At 44.4% G+C, this 17470-nt stretch overlaps 1 protein-coding gene across 1 annotated transcript in view; it reads left to right on the top strand.

Moving 5' to 3' along the window:
• Window positions 1-17470, top strand: part of DNAH11 (dynein axonemal heavy chain 11) — a 294718-nt gene that overhangs the window by 177295 nt on the left and 99953 nt on the right. The window contains exons 37-39 of the mRNA XM_059397525.1: window positions 6996-7229; window positions 11427-11573; window positions 16833-16946. Of these exons, the coding sequence (XP_059253508.1) occupies window positions 6996-7229; window positions 11427-11573; window positions 16833-16946 (495 nt within the window). The remainder of the gene's footprint in view (window positions 1-6995; window positions 7230-11426; window positions 11574-16832; window positions 16947-17470) is intronic.

Genomic DNA, 17470 nt, shown 5'->3' with positions numbered 1-17470 from the left:
TGACATTCAAATACTTCTACTTCCTTTCTCCTTTTTTCACACACCTAAAACATTTCTGTAAAGAAATGAAAAAAAGGGGCGCCTGCGTGGCTCAGGCAGCTGAGCATCTGCCTTCAGCCTGGGTCATGATCCCAGGGTCCTGGGATTGAGCCCCACAGCTCATCTCCCTGCTCAGTGGGGAGCCTGCTTCTCCCTCTCCCTCAGCCTGCCACTCCCCCTGCTGTGCTTGCTCTCTCTTTCTGTCAGATAAGTACAATCTTTTTTAAAAATGGAAAAAAAAAAAAAAAAAGATTGCTTCTGTTTCTGGATGTTTTTTTCACATCCAGAAAGTTTTTCTTTTGCCCGTCTCAATACTCAACATTGGATGCACTTCCCTGGACCTTTAAAACAATGGCTTTCTGGCTAAAGAGTGAAAAATAGGAATGTATCATTTGATTTTTTTTTTAAGTGATTTTCATGTTTTCCCGCTGGTCAGGAGGCACTGCAAAATGCTTCTTAAATTGGGGGAAAGGGATATAAATTTGTGCTCATGAGTAGGTAAGTGGAATCATAGACACTCCCAGAAGAGGTTAATTTCTGTGTGAGCCCCTGCTTTCCCCCTTCACTGCGTTTTCCTGAAGAGCCAAAGGAGCCCCACTTAAATGGAGACTTACCACTAGCATCAGATAAAGTCTGCCAGAAATACTTTGTACTTCAAAATCTGAAAACACATTAAATATGACAATTAATAGTGACAGTTATTTAAACCACACATTTCTCAAGCTCTCTCCAGGGTCACTGCGTTACTGGAATTATACAGGACCTTGTTTTTTTCTCCTCCTCATTGTGAGAAGGGTGCAAAATACCAATTTATTACAGAATCAGTATGTTCCCTTCATAATTATGTTTTAAACAGTTCATTTGAACCCATGAGGGGTTTGCTGAAGACCAGTGTGCTTCTCAGCTTCATATTAATTTCTCAAAGGGGAGGAACCCAAGGCTAGGAAGTAGCATGGTTTTTCTTAGTGTGTTTGGCATGGTGCTTCTTTAAGTTTCTTGCCTTTGCTTCCCCGGTGCAGACTTTGTCCTGCCAAGTCAGGTGCCACCTGACGAATAGCTAGTGAAGCAGACGGAGCTTTGATCCGCCAGTGACCATTGACATCTGCTGGATGAGGCAGGACTTGCATCCTTTTACGTCCAAAGCCGTCCTGGCAGGTGCTAGGCTCTATCTCACGGTGTCATGACGCCTCCTATAGGATGCCGATTGTCAAAGACGAATTTTAAAAGTGCTTAAGCCCCCTGTCTGTTGAGCGGAATGGTGCCTGCAAACAGCTCAGCCAGATGATTTCGTCTCAGTGCCCTGTGCTTATTTAACTTTCCCACCTTCCCGAATTATCATTCAGAGTGCAATGTGTCTGTCTTCTTCTAAAAATGTGTGGTGCCTCGTCTGCAGAGGTCAGAAAAAGCTTTTACCTTTTTTTTGAATGGGCACTAACTCAATCGTTTCCTTAGTTAGAATTTTCAACATCAGGACTGAATGGTGGCTGCATCATTTAGGCCCTTCTCAGTTCTTGACCTTATTTGCTGAAGGTGAGGTCGTTTTCCAAGGTGACCCCCTTTCGCCCCCGAGGAAAGGATTCGTGAAAGGCAAGCAGTGTCGTGTGTGTGGACATACGCTCTTCCAGCAGGACGCAACTGGCCCCCAGGGGTGCGCGCTGCCTGTGTGTGAGGAAAGCTTTGCACTACTTTCCTGCTACCTGGTGTTGAACTAAATGACAGCTGGCCGGTGACTACACTCACTCGTGAAGTATCACCTTGGTGTCAGCATACACTCCTCACGCCTCAGGTTTGGGAGTGCAGATGGGGGCATGTGGGGTGAGGAGGGAGAGAAGGAAAGGCGCCCTGGGTATCCCTGGAAAAGTTGGGAGAGACGGGTGTTGCAAGATCGGTGGTGGTGTTGGTTCTTTTTTTTTTAAAGATTTTATTTATTTATTTGACAGACAGAGATCACAAGCAGGCAGAGAGGCAGGCAGAGAGAGAGGGGAGGAAGCAGGCTCCCCCGCGGAGCAGAGAGCCCGATGCGGGGCTCGATCCCAGGACCCTGGGATCATGACCCGAGCCGAAGGCAGAGGCTTTAACCCACAGAGCCACCCAGGTGCCCCGTGGTGTTGGTTCTTGACTCAAAGTGAGTAACAGACACCCAGGGGAGCTGGGGCTGAAGAAAGCAGAAATCACAGAAGGGACGTGAAAAGGTGAGACTCTGACTGCAGAGTGAGATTTGCACTGGGAGCCGAGCAAGGTGGAGGACCCGTTCTTTCTGAGCATATCGGCCGCCTGACAAGCTAAAGTTCTCTCTCCTGTGGATACGGCACAACTGAATAATTCTGTAAGGTGAATAGCATCAGCTTTTTTCCATGAAATTCATTAACTTCCCGATGCCTCTGCTTCTTCAATCCAGAGCTTGCGGCAAGATCTGGTAACAGATGAATGGCGTATTTTACTAGCATTTGCTGATCTGATCAGGAAAAATGCCCCCTCAAAGGGGAAAGTTACTTTACGGCTGTACGTGAAGACTGATCTCTTCAGTGAGTCCCTGAGTTTTAGAAATGGTGGGGACAGTGTGAAGAGTAATAAGCAACCCTTTGCTAGGGGTATGTTGGCAGTGTTTTTCCTACTGACTTTGAGCACAGTTTTGTTTTTGAAATACAAATGAGGATTGCTCAATATGAATTTTAAAAGTAGAAAGCCTTGTGCAGTAGAAATTCTGGAAATTTGGGGGAAATCTCCTCCTCCTGAGAAGTACTGTAGTCATTTTAAAAGTCAGGACAGAAGCAAATCCAATCAAATTTATCCTGAAACTGCCTACACCTCTAACTGGCTTAAGTCTCTATTCCGACAGGAGGGGAGACCCCCGTGGCTGTTAACATCCTCCCCTGTTCTTCAGCCCGCCCTTCCTGTGCATGCACACTAATACACCGTTCATCATGCATTTCTTTCCCTGTGTAGATTAATCAGATGAAGAGCAGAATTGCAAAAAGCGGTAGAATTCCGCTTTCCAGAGTTTTTGCGGTTAGATAAACTTTAGGAATCCCCTTCACCTTGAAAGAAGGTTCAAGTTACAATAGCTGCCTATAAACCTGGACTTGGTGTTAAGCCCAAAGTTGAAGTCAGTCAAACAGAGGCATCACTCCCTCCAAATCACAGCTTTGTGGCTTTTCTGGCCTCTCCAGAACCAGCTACAAATCTGCCTTGTCCCACTGGCTCTGGGAGGCGGAGCTGGGTTGCCTTTCACCTCTTCGCCGCCCACCCCCCACCCCCCTGAGCCCCCCTCCCCCGTCCTCAGTTGCTCCTTTCTCTGGACGTTGTGTCAGAGACCAGGGAGGCTACCTTTTCAGTGACTGGAAACTCTTCTTGAAGATGGCTGGTTTAGGTTGGGTTTGATATTGCCTTTCGCCTTAGAGAGTAGCCTCTCCAATTAGAGATAAAACTTTAAAGACATGAGCAACCTAACAAAATGCACTCACCAGGCAAAGTAAAAAACAAACAAAACAAAACGGAGACACCAGTGTGTGGTTCAGGAAACTGCTGGGTGCTGCATTTAACACTCGTGGCATTTAACACTTCCTGTCTAGCGGAAGTCATCTTCCTGGGACCAGCACCAGTGCAGAGGGGCTCATCGACTCTACTCACCACCCTAAGGAAGGGATCCTGGGCTTCCCAGGTGAGGGGATGGGGGACTGATATCGTGGCACAGGATCACTGAGCAGGTAAGGGCCCCCTCAGCCCTTGGACGCCAGAACCCACAGTCTTAAATCCTGCTCGGAACTGGTGAAGAGTAGTTGGACTGTTCTGGAAAAAAGAATACAAGGAAAAGAAGAAAAGAGGCAGACTCAAAGGAGAGAATACAAGAAGAAAAGAGACAAACTCAAAGGAGCGCCAAAAATCTAATCTTGGATTCTGAGGGCGGGACACAGGGCAGGGAGTGCTGTCCTTTGCCCAGCTATACAGAACTGGGAAGGTACCCCACGTCTCAGGATTCAAACCCAGGATCCCCAGCGGCCTCCAGAATCTTTTTTTTTTTTCTCGGAGGGAATCAGCATTATGGGAACTTACGAGAAGTGCTCAAATGCAGCACTGCTCATTTCACGTATCATTACATTTTCTTTAATAAACCAATTTTACAACCACAGTATCTAATTAGTCTCCATTATTGAGCACCCCCAAAGGAGCTAAAAAGTACAAATAATGGATTCTTAAACCCAGCAGTTTGGAATTACTATAAAATAACAGATATTAAATATGTGTGGGTTTTTGTATATCACTTAGGCTTCAATAGAGCTGTAGAAAACAAACATAGAAATAATTCCCGAAAACAACTTTCAAGGAAGGGGTATGGGACATCCTATGTTACAACACGATCCCAAGTTAAACTTAAAAAAGAGTTTTCCTTTCATCTCCATCCTCTCTGGTCCCACCGTCTCTTTCCTGGAATACAGAGCTCCTGAAAGTCCGAATTTAAAAAAGTACGGACCAGTGTAGTCTTGAGACCAGCCGCCCGAAGGCCGGTGTGAGATCCTGCAGAACCCAGGGTGTTTGATCTGATTCTGTATCGGCCTCTGGTATTGGTTCTTGTTTGAATTTTGTGGTCTGTTATTTTCAACACCAGGGCCACACTGGGCACTTGCTTTAAGAGTCAGGTGGCAGGGTGGTGGTGGGGGGGCTTGCTGAGGCGACTGCTGCCACTGCTTGAGAACCGTCACCCCAAATAGCAGACTTGTCTCTGTGTTTACAGGGAGCCCAGCAAGAGAGTCAAAATGAAACTTCATTCTAACTGTGAGGGAATAAGCCACTTCACGCGTGTATCCATTGACGCATCGGCTGCAACATTGTTTTCCCGGGCATTTCAATGGAGAAATCTTGGATTTATAACCGTGTGATACTGGCACTTTGCTTATTGAGATTTTTGCTCTCACCATGATTGGCTGCTGAATGACGACAGAATCAGACCCCCTGGTTTTCCTTAGGGGACCCAATGTAGCAGGAGGGACAGTCTCCGCCTGCATCTCTGAAAACAAAAAATACAGCCTTGCCTTCCCTTCTCTGCAGCGGCACCAGCAGCCATATCCTCCCTGCAAAATGCCCCCCCCCCCCCCCCAAAAAAAAGAAAACTGGAGATAAATGAATGGCAGAATAAATAATTTATGCTAATGAAATTACTGCAATTAGTAGTTCTACAATGACCCTTTTAAAAGCCACAGCTGTTAATGTCAGGAAGTGCTGTCACTACTGACCTTATCATAAGAGAAAGTGACAAATTGAGAATGCAGGGAAGACCAGTCATCAAAGAGGTCTGTTCTGGAACGATTAGAGTTTTCTGAAAAACAGTGTGAATTACAACCAGCTGCTCCCTGGCTCTGCAAGTCTCCCATGCTGTGCCATTTTGTTAAGCCCGATAACAATAGTTATTTTGCCCCATTGAGACAAGTTGTCTCGGGCCACTTCCAGCTCTCCCGGAAACCATTTCTTCCATCCCAGATTTACAAATGAAACTGTTGTTGGAGAGAGCTTTTCAGGGCAGCCTAGGAGCCTCCTCATAAGGATCATGGTTGGGTAGAGGCCAGGTCCTCCCCCACCGACCCCCGCCCCACTCCAGGAAGGTCGTTCTTGGCCAGGGAAGTATTTACATGGAGAAAGACATGTGCTCGCTTTTGGTTCATTAAAACAAGCTAGGACAGGAATGCATTTCTATCCATGTTTATGTCGCAGGGAAGTCTTTTAAAAAATTCCGCAGGGGATCTCATTTCTATGGAGTTCTAGAACTTCTTAAGAAGTTTACATTCTGAGTCCCCTATTAGGTAACATTAAACACGTCTCAGATCTGGAGAACAAAGACTACTCAGGATTTGCATCATTCTATATATACCTTTGGCTTTAAAAACATTATTTCAGTTACTGGCGAGGTGGATTTCTGGGAAGCAGGATGATCCTATATATATGTACTGAAAACCCTCTCCCAGAATTTTCATGAGGTGGGAAAGCTAATGTTTAGACATTGCTCGGGAGCGGTTGCTTTTCACCAACAAGAACTGGCCTGTCTCCTCTCGAACCCTGTTTGTAATATTAATGGTGCAGGTTGGAAATGCTGCATCCCCAGCCGCTTGTGTGCAATTTTCCCAAAGACGTCTGAACGTTATTGACAACACTTTGGTAAATTATGTGTGACTTTCCTAAGAGTTGGTGTAGCTCATTTAATTCATATTAATTGATTTTTAGGCTTCCCTTGATTAATTGAACCTGGTTCATCTTGTACAGAATGCAATAAATAATCATTAAAATGAGGGAGATGTGACTCCACAAATTAAAAAGTTAACTACTTCAGAAGTCATAGAGGACAAAACAGAATGAATGGTATAGTAGGGGGTTCTCTAGTAAACCTTCTAAGGGAAGTTACTCGGGTTTTTTTTGTTTGTTTTCTGTTTTGTTTTGTTTTCCAAATGAGAATAGAAATGGTATTTTTCTCTTAAGCCTTACCATCCTGTTTGTTTCTATATGGGTTCTTATAAAACTGTATTTTTTCAGTTTCAGCTGTGTGTGTGTGTCTATCTGTCTGCTACAGTTTAGTTTGAAAGCAACACCAAAAATCCTTGTTAGAGTACTGTGTCTCAATTTCTCCATTTTTTTTTCTTTCACACACTTGATAGATAAAAATCACGTTGTGAAAGCTGTGTTTGTGTTATATGTTGGCTTTTGGGTTTGGTATGTCGAGTGTATAAAAATCCTTTGCCCTACTTGGCAAAGCTGAATGCTTTATTGTTATCTCTCTAATCCTGTGGCTATCTCTTAAAGAGTAACAAGTCTTCCCAGATCCTCCTGTAATTTGTTCTGCTTAAAAACAACAACAACAACAACAACAACAACAAAAAACTACATAATTTTTCTGATTATTCTTTTTTAAAATTGCATTCTTGTCTTAATTTGGGAGAATTACTTGTGAATTACAGTGTTTATATTTTCAGCCACTGGACAAAGATTCTATTAGCCTCTTCATGGCACACGTTCACACCAGCGTGAATGAAATGAGTACCAGGTATTACCAGAATGAAAGAAGACACAACTATACCACCCCAAAGAGTTTTCTAGAACAAATATCGCTGTTTAAGAATCTGTTGAAGAAGAAACGAAAAGAGGTATCCCAGAAGAAAGAGCACTTGATGAATGGCATCCAAAAGCTAAAAACCACAGCCTCTCAGGTATGATCAGGATGTGTTATTACTGAGTAAAATGTATGCTCTTAAAGTGAAAAAATAGGTAGTTACTTGGAAAGCAGCATTTCAACCCATTTGTATAAGATGCTCAATACTAAAACGTGAAGTTCAGTGACACCAAAACAACACTCCTCATGCTTTCATAATTCAGAAGGGGATTGACCTGTTCCTCTCTCATGCTGGTTTGGAAAGAACACTTCACTTGTTGGCCTGACTCAGTGCATAGCTCACTCCCATCTTCTGTCTGCCTGTTTTGGTGCCCTGTGTTCACTGTTAGGAATTCTGTCACACAGCAGTGGAATCTTTTGGCCTCAGATTCTCAAGAGAGTTATTTTCTGTCTGGTGACACAATACGGTTTGCTCTGCTTGAGGTTCCTAAGTGTAGCCATTTTGTCCCATCTCGGTGTCTCATCTCCTTTGGTCATCATTTCTCTTCGAACAAAGTGCCCAGTGTGGTCTTTGTCCTTGATCATAAGACCCCTGCTACCTTGAAGGACAGTAGGAAGGAGGAAGTCAGAAGAGACTCTGCAAACCGTGTGTGGGTCTCTACATCTGTCATTTCATTGTAGAAATTATAAACATTTTTATAAAGTTAGTGTTGCTACTACACTTTTTTTTTAAAAGATTTTATTTATTTATTTGACAGACAGAGACCATAGTAGGCAGACAGGAAGGCAGAGAGAGAGAGGAGGAAGCAAGCTCCCTGCTGAGCAGAGAGCCTGATGCAGGGCTCGATCCCAGGACCCTGAGATCATGACCCGAGCCAAAGGCAGAGGCTTTAACCCACTGAGCCACCCAGGCGCCCTGCTACTATACTTTTATAGATGAAATTTAGGCACTTAAAGTCCATGGAACCTATGAGATAGGAGTTTGAACCCAGATTTGTATTATTCTAAAGCTGTTGTCCATAGCCTAATGCTGCCTCTGTGACCAGGGGAGAAAAAAATGAGAAAAAGAAAACATGGAGACTTTGGAGACTGGCTTGGCTTGCCCTGAGGCATCTGGGCTCTAGGGATGGAGAAGGAAAAATTCTCCCTGGAGGTCCCTTCCAGGCCAGGAATTCCAGCGGGCTTCTTCAAAGGACTGTCACTTGGTCATAGTCCTCCCCATTTGAAGAGATTGGGCCGGTTTCCTTCCCAGGTGTGTCACGTGGCCTGTCTGTACCCAGGCTACAAATAAGCACACGGTGGTGCCTTTCACTCTGAAGGCTGCCTGGCCACGTCTTCCACGCAGTCTGTGGCCAAAGCACCTCCTGCATCCTGTGCCCTTCGTTTCGGAAGCCGGGAATGGCTCTTGGGGAACCACTCACCTATGCTCCATAGTGGATAGGGGGACCACGACAGGGGCAGAGGAGCCAGAGTAAGGAGGTTTCCAGGACAGTTCCTAGAATCAAGTGATGCAAAGAATAGTTGTTGGGAAGCCCCCGAAGAATGTATCTGTATCTGTGGATCTTTTCCTTTTCTTTCAAAAGAAAAAAGAGGGGGTACTTTTACTCTGTGTGTGCATATTACCTTACTCTTTGACTCTCTGCCATCTATCACTTTCCTTTTTCTTCTCTCTACTGATCCTTCCACTTCCATTTCACTTAAATCAAGACTCTTTTTCCTAGTGAAGACTTGCCTATGAGTCCAGCTGAGCTAGAAGACATTGTGTGCAGGAGATCCTTGTCCCAGAGCATTAATGTCCCTTTGGATAATTTCCCCTGCTGGACCTGTTGACTTTGCCCCAGGAAATGATAGTGTTGACTAAACTGAACTGTCATACTGGTGGGGCAGGCCTTGGCAAGGGGGAAAATGGCCTGTGCCGCACTTCAAGTCCCCTTCCCGGACACCAGAACTGAGAGTCTGAAAACAGAGTGACACCATGACCAGCCGCTGGGGGAGACAAAGAGGCGGTAGAGAGGAACAAAGAAAGGGACAGACTCTCCGTGGTGTCTGCCAGGCCCGGGGCTGCTGGCGTCTCCTTCATTCCCCTTGGCTAGAAGGCAGAAAGTCTAAGAAGAAGAGATGTAAAGTTTTAATTGGAGGACTACTGGCGATTTCTTTTCATTAAGTATTTGTGCAGGGAATGCTCTTAGAGGAGTGATTAGAAGATTAGAAGATTGAATATCTCCCTAAGACTTTTTAAAATTTCTACTGATTATGGAGGCACCTGATTATGGTGGCTCCATTGGTTAAGCGACGGCCTTCGGCTCAGGTCATGATCCCAGGGTCCTGGGATTGAGCCCTGCATCGGGCTCCCTGTTCACAGGAAGCCTGCTTCTCTCCCCATCCCACTCCCCCTGCTTGTGTTCCCTCTCTTGCTGTCTCTCTCTGTGTGTCAATAAATACATAAAATCTTTTAAAAAAAATTAGACTGATTATGGAAAAAAAAGCATAGTTTCTTATGTAGACAACTGGGAAGACTTACAGCGTGAGATCAGGTTATGTGGGGAACAAAATGCCTTCATATTGGAACATGTGTCCTCTACAGACCTGCCTTAAGTCATTCCCCAGAGGGGAATATCCAGGCCATTCGAAATACGTGTCTAAACCTGAGCCCTGTTTATTCACTGCAGTAAAGCCATAAATTCCTGTTAGAGCCCCATATCCTCTCTCTGGATGTCAGCTTAGGTCATCATAGATAGCCTCACGGCCTTTCTTCATAGATAAGGCTTCGCTTCCCGAACTTGAGTCACTGATTATTTCAGACCTAACAGCTTCCTAGAAACTGAAATCAGGGCTTGAAATCACCATTTCCTCCTAGTGTCTTGGATGACTCTTGATTTTAGTCTAATATAGGGCGCGTTTCACATGGATAAAAAGAACAGACAAGCAAATGTCACTATACATGATCACCCTGTGTTCTCAGGCTTAAAAAACATCCGTCTTAGCTTAACCTGCAGTAAATCATACAGGTAACAGTAATAGTAGTGATCATGTCATTTAGGCAGAGGGCAAGTGGACTCTGTCGAGGTGGGGGTCACAAGAGTTCTGGGCTGCGGTAGTGAGATGTTGTTCCTCAAGATGTTGTTCCTCAAGAGGAAACCCCACCAGTATGACAGTTCAGTTTAGTCAACACTATCATTTCCTGGGGCAAAGTCAACAGGTCCAGCAGGGGAAATTATCCAAAGGGACATTAATGCTCTGACAGGCCTTGAGCCATTGCGTCAACATAAGTGATGATGGTTATTCTTGGCTTCTGTGAGTTTTTAAACATAACAACCTACTTCTGGAAAATAAGTAGAATGAAGAGGTGGTTATCATGGTCTATAAAGCTGCTCTCGTGCGTCTCTGAGAGCTGCGTCACGTTTGTTTTCCAGCAATTCTGCTTTTCTACACAATCCACCCAGTTAGGAACCTTGTGGTACCTTCTGCGCCTCGTGAACTCCCAACGGAAAGGGCAAAATCATTCTTCAGAGCAGATTAGTTTGTTGGTGCCTCAGAAAGAGCTGAGTTCCTCAGGAGCTGAGGGAGGCTGTTGAGTTGGCGAGCCGAGAGGAGGAATGCCCATCAAGGATGCTCACTGGGCTTTGCACACCCCTCCTGGTCCCCACGGGCTGCCCGTGGTTCGCCTTTCAGTAGTAGGTACTAAGTTGAATGTTGTATGAGGTGGGAGAAGCTAAGAGGACCGTTTCTTATTTTGTGGGAAGAGATGAGACCTGTCTGTGGGCATTTCCATCAAAGTAACTTTAAATAAATGCAAAGTAAGCTAACCCCCAGGGCGTACTAATGCCTTCGCCTTATCCGAGCCTTTAGTGCCGTTCTGGGGGAGAGAGCAGCTGGGAGCTCCTCCAGCTTGTCTTCCCATCAGGTCTCCCCGTGGCCTCTGCTGCCTTGAGCCTGGGCTTCCGAGGACCGGAAAACCAGGGTTGTGAGTGACATGTGCTCAGGGGACATGTGCTCCAGTGGGGATGGCTGTTGGCGCTTTCCTGACTACAGGAGAGGATAAATGCCAAGTTGGTGCTGACAGAAATGACATTTTTTCAGAAAAACCCCTGGAAAGCATGATTCTTGATGTTCCTTTTTGGGAGGGAAATAGGGCTGCATTTTTGCTCATGGAACTTAAGTCACAGGAGGGAAAGAAAGAGGGAAAGGAGGCAAACGGGTAGGGATCCGTGCGCTCCTTCCACAGAAAGTAAGCCGTGCCTGCTGTTTGCTGTTACTGAGGGGAACTGCTCCCACATGCCGACTTTGCCTTCAGGTGGCAGATCTGAAAGCCCGCCTGGCCTCCCAGGAAGCCGAGCTGCGAGTGAGGAGTCAGGATGCCGAAGCTCTGATCACAAAGATGGGGCTCCAGACGGAGAAAGTGAGCCGGGAAAAGGCCATTGCCGACGCGGAGGAGCGAAAGGTCAGGCTAATGCCACCATTAGAGTGCTGAGCTATATTTAGCACAAAATAAACCTTTGTAGGTGAACAATTTTGAACAACTTCCTCTCCAGGGAGCATAAAATCTGAGGAATTATTATAGTTACACATGTAACAGCATCTCACACCATGATTACCACTTGACCTTTCTTTACATTATGCATTTTCCCACCCTTTTAGCTCTTTTAATGATACGAAAGAACAATAAATACTGAGCTCATTCAAGCATATAATGGATGTGGATCTTGAACATCAGGCCTATTTGTAATACAGTAAAGGTCATGAAGTCACCTCTGAGGTTTCTAAAGGTTTCCAGTTTTTAGGCAAATTGAACAACTCAATTGTTAACAAAGCCCATTCCATCACTTTGCAGGATGGTTTTTTAAATTTTTTCATTTTAATAATATAACTTGAGTTTATTATGAAATCCTAAGCCAAATTTGTTCTTTTTGATTCGATTGAGGTCCTGGTGTTTTGTATTTCATTTTACTGTTGGAAACAATGACTTCTAAGATGATATAGGTTCTGCTTTCTTTATGCCTGGGTTACTGGCAATTCTGAAATAAATATAACTTCTTTGTCCTCTTCTTTTACCAGGACTTTGGCCACAAAAGGGAGGTATTTCTTTTTTAGGTGTCTTATTTGTTTGAAAATTGAATACGTTTGTTTGAGACATATTCTTTCATTTTAAACAGAAGATTATAGCTGGGATTTAGTTGATGAAAATATATAAATTATGACCACACTTAGAGCCATTGAATCAGTAGGCTTTATATCATTATTCTTCTGTTTTTATGATGCCAGAAAGACTTGAGCTTTCCAGTACCATTGCCATTCATTCTTAGACAATTGAGTTGTTCTTCCCTTTTTTCTAATAGGTATTAAGCATGTTGATGTCTTGCTTCCACAACTAAAGGGTTGAAATGTACATTGAAAATCAAAATGCTGAATGATTGTTTTCTGTTTTTTTTTTTTTAAACCTTATTTTTAAGTTGAAGATAAGCTACATTTGACATGGCTGATGGGCCTATAATTCCTAATTCTGGCAATAACTGTTTCCATTGAGTTTCAAATAAGCAGAGGATGTCCTTAAAAGTGTATTGTGTTAAGCGATTATGTATCACATTATGATGTGATTACCATGAGCCATTTCCACCCAAGGGATATTTTTCAAGCATTACATATATGATGATCTAGTAATTGTTCTATTACAACCTATCTCTACAAATACCTTTTAGAGATCTTGAAATGCTCCAGAGGTATTTTCACATCTTGCATGCGAATTTCTAAGGCAAAATCATCCTTGCAAAGAAGGAAAAAAAAATGTTTTAGCAAATGTTTTGGCATACTCATCTGACTGGTTGTTTTATGAAGTTCTTCAAACATGAAAAGACACGTACTGCTTTTTTAAAGATTTAATTTGTTTGACAGAGAGAGAGCATAAGCATAGGGAGTGGAAGGCAGAGGGAGAAGGAGAAGCAGGTTCCCTGCTGAGTGGGGAGCCTCATGTGGTGCTTGATTCCAAGACCCCGAGATCATGACCTGAGCTCATGGCAGGTGCTTAACTGACTGAGCCACCCAATTGCCCCAGCACATACAATATTTATATCTAATCTATACCAAGAAATAAAAATACTTTCGCTTTACCCATGATGCCCAATTTAATTATCAATAACAAATACTAAGCAGCGTTTTTTGCCCAGCAGTCTTCTAGGCCCTTGAGCGTATATGACAAACAAGACACCCTCTCGTAGCTTCCATTATAACGGAAAAGACTGGCCGGAGACAAAGTGACAAGATAATTTGGGTTAGTGATAAGGGGTTAGATAAAAATCAAATGGAGGCCATGGTGGAATGAATTTTTAAAATTGATTGGTCATGGAAGGAGTATATCGAGTCAAGGTTTCACATTTTTCTTATGTTCAGCAATATACCAGATTGGATGCAATTATTAAATGGGTATATGGGACCACTGTGACCCTATGAAGTTGGGATCTCAAGGCTTAATGCACGAGAAGTTATTAAGAAGTACGTTGCCATATTTAACGTGACGAAGCAGATAGCGACTGCCTCTTGCCATCCCCTGTAGAGCGGCAGCTTGAAATTGTTCCTTTGGATTCGTGAAACAGTCAAGAGCCATTCAAACCACTGACATGACCAGCAGGGACCAAGCAACACGAGCACCATGAAACCTATGAAATCTAGTTCTTGCAGCTTCGTTTGACTTACCCGTTCCAAGTTCTATGGGTCCTCGGATCCCTTTCACGCTGCTTCCTTTGTTGAGTTGAGTGTAAGCCTCATGAGTTAAAGTACCTGCCACATCACAAGGCTAATATAATCTCCTCAAAAGCTGCACATCCTCCTTGATTTGGAGAGGTCTTCTGTTGTTTGGTCTGTCTTTTTGAAAGGTGGGAATGGCTGGATTTGGAAGGCTCCTCTGGGATTTCCTAGGGTCTGAAGGCAGATGAGAGCAGTGTGTCAGCTTGCTTGGGCTTCTGCAACAAAATGCCGCAGACTGCATGGCTTCAACAGCAGGAATTTATTTTCTCACAATTCTGGAGGCTGGAGGCCCGAGATTAGGAGGCAGGTTTGTTTCTCCCTCTCCCCTTGGAGAACCTCTCAAGGACAGGCCCCATCTACAAGCGTAGACGGCCACCTTCTCGCTGGCTTCACAGGGTCTTTGCTCCGTGCACACATCACGGCGTCCCTCCAACCTGTCCAGAGCACCTCCTCTTAAAAGGACACCCACTAGACTGGACTGGGGCCCATTCTCATAGGCTCATTTGAACTTAATCACCACTTTAAATGGCCTGTCTCCAAATATAGTCATATTCTGAGGTGCTGGGGTGAGGGCTTTACCATATGCGTTTTTAGGTGAACATCCTTCAGCTCATAATTAAGTCATTATTAGTACTTAATTCTCTGTGAGCATCGCTAAATTTCACGAACCATTTGCAAGGAGCTTTTGACAAATAGCAAAAAAGTACTGTGTATCCAAGAATGGGAGTATCTCCAATACTCTGCTTTAACAGACAGCAGTCAAGAAAAGACATTCCAAGTGATCTGTGTTGCTCTTCCCTACTGTCCCAAGTTGAGCCTTGCTGACCACTCACTACCCAGGAGCCACGGGGCAGAGGAAACTGCACAGAGACTTACCAGGTCACTAAGATACACAGCATTTTCCCCACTCCACTGTCATTGCCCCTGAAATACATAAATGATCGTACCTTAGAATTTGAATAGGTAGAAGGAGTTAAATGTTAGTCCTTCGTAGAACTCCAAGTGTCCTAGCTTTGGCCCTGGGTGCAGTTCCCCATGGTGATTGTGGTATAAGATCTGTGAACAAAAGTGTGCGGAGGGGATTGGAAATAAGAAATAAGTTGACTGACCGAGGGTATTTTTTTTTTTTTTTTTCATTTTCATTTGTGGGGTTTTGTTAATGTTCAAGACCACTCTGGTTAAAAAGATTAGCCCAAAGAATAATACTCCAGGTACAGTAAGGGAGTCAGATGGAGAACAGCAACACCCAGTCTCATCGAAACAGCCCTCAAAAGAAATGCTGTCCTAGGACTAATACTCTGTGATCTTGAGACCAACTTAAAATGAGGCTATTATAAATAGTGGCCAATAGCATTTATAGATTGAATGCATCCTTATGGAAGGTAAGTAACCCTGCGGTATGAACTCACTCACTCCCCTCTCCGCTCCCTTTTGTTGGTGGCGGTGGCCTCTAGCATACCAACAGTGTCCTGGTCTGACAGTTTTTGTGGTCCATTCTTGGCAGTTCTGAGGGGTTTGGAGTGATTCTCATTAAGCATGCAGGGTTTTCTTATTTACTTAACGGTAGCTGTGCACAGATTGGCAGGAGATCACATCTCTACCCTGAACCAATTATGTTCATAAAAGCTACAGTACACAGTATACAGCAAAATAATGGTTAATCAGAAGAATGGTAATTACCGCTAATAAAGCTGTACTAGACAATGTAATTTGTTGTAAGCACTGTTAAATTTATGGTAGAGTTAAACCTGTTCATTCCAAACACAGCTGAGGAAATGCCCTTTTGTTCACACGTTACCTGCCCTGGTCACCACTCCTGAAAGCTGGGCCCCCTGGAGACTGGACCCTGGTGCCTGGTGCCGTAGCTTTGAAACTCCAGTTTCTGCCAAGGATCAAAATGGACTCTTCCTGGCCATTTGATTTGTATACATGTCTTACGAGGAAGAGGAGGGTAAAAACTACAGAGCTTCTCATTTGGTCCCGGTTGAGGTTTACCAGCATGGCTTCCCTCCAGGCAAACCATCAGTGCTCACCTCGGGAGGCTGATGCTGCCCCCCCCTCTGGAATGTGAAGGGAGCTGCTGGTTCCTCACCAGTGGGGTGCACATCAGTGTGGTTGTTGCCTTGCCAAAGACAGAACTGGGCTTTCCTAGCTTTCATTTCTTGCCAGGTCCTCAGAGACACCAGTACTTAGTCTTTACAAAGATTAGATCAGTGGTTAAGAACACACAGAAAAGGGAACCTGGGTGGCTTAGTGGGTTAAAGCCTCTGCCTTTGGCTCAGGTCATGATCCCAGAGTCCTGGGATCAAGCCCCACGTTGGGCTCTCTGTCCGGCAGGGAGCCTGCTTCCTCCTCTCTCTCTGCCTGCCTCTCTGCCTACTTGTGATCTCTGTCTGTCAAATAAATAAATAATCTTTAAAACACACACACACACACACACACACACACACACACACACACACAGAAAGAACAGTACCTTCTAGTCAGTTGAACCAAAAAATCCTCCCCTCTTTGCCTAAAGAAAAACCAATGTGGCTTTCGGGCAAATGTAAACAAAAATCAGATAGAGATTTCTAGCAATAATATTTTCTGCCTATGTTACTGATCCAACTTGGATTTCCCCTTGTCCAGGACACTCCCAAAAAGAAAATGGAAGAGCACAGGAATCGCTCCATCTTGAAATTATTATTACCACCTTAAAAGTGGAGCCCTTCTTGGGGCACTTCAGTGTTTGAGTCCGTTTGAGTTGGGGTGTGTGACTGTATTCGGCGCATATACAAAGCTTCGTGTGTACACGGTGCCTGAGAGAAATTGGTCCTTAGGACAAACTCCTCGCCTGTTGAAAATAGAGACAAAAGGGTTACTGAGTCAGTGCCTCTGCGTCAGCCTGTGGTGTTCAGTAGCGAGATCCAAGGTGACAATGTGTGTTTGTGGGTTTGTGTGCTTTTTCCTCACTGTTTAGGTGACAACCATTCAGACGGAAGTGTCCCAGAAACAGAGAGAGTGTGAGGCTGACGTGCTCAAGGCTGAGCCTGCGCTCGTGGCGGCAACAGCTGCACTCAACACGCTCAACAGGGTAAAGACTGTTACCTGGCTCATGGGATTCTGCCACATGGTATTTAAAGGTTCTCAGAGTCTGGATAACTGAACTCAGTGGATTCCGTGCAACCGAGGTTTTTTGTTTTTGTTTTTGTTTTCTGTTTTTTGAAAGGAACGTGAGTCCCCTAAAATATTAAAGTGGGAACAAGCATTTGAGGTCATCCTTAATAGTGTGGCTTCCTTTGCCATCCTGGGCTCTCCTTCTGCACCTCATCAAGCAGTCTCCTGAATACTTCCAATCCCGTGGGATTTCTGCTTTCATGAGAGGCAGCTCTATTGTTAGCAGCTGGATTCGTACCAAATACGGTTGTTCACATTGTGTGTTAAGAACTGGGTTGTTCACATTGTGTGTTAAGAACTGAGTGCGTACTCTTTATTTCCTGTGAATGTAAGAAGGGGGCATTAATGAGAGATCCTCATGAAAAGAATAGAGGTGGAGATACCTAGGTTTGGCCCACATCATTTTTCCTGGCTTCAGCTTGTTAGCAAAACCTCATTGAG

The sequence above is a fragment of the Mustela nigripes genome, chromosome 4 (genome assembly GCF_022355385.1).
Source record: "Mustela nigripes isolate SB6536 chromosome 4, MUSNIG.SB6536, whole genome shotgun sequence".
In the NCBI taxonomy this organism is placed as follows: domain Eukaryota; kingdom Metazoa; phylum Chordata; class Mammalia; order Carnivora; family Mustelidae; genus Mustela; species Mustela nigripes.
Note: the sequence above shows the minus strand (reverse complement) of the source record. Positions and strands in the feature narration are given on the sequence as shown.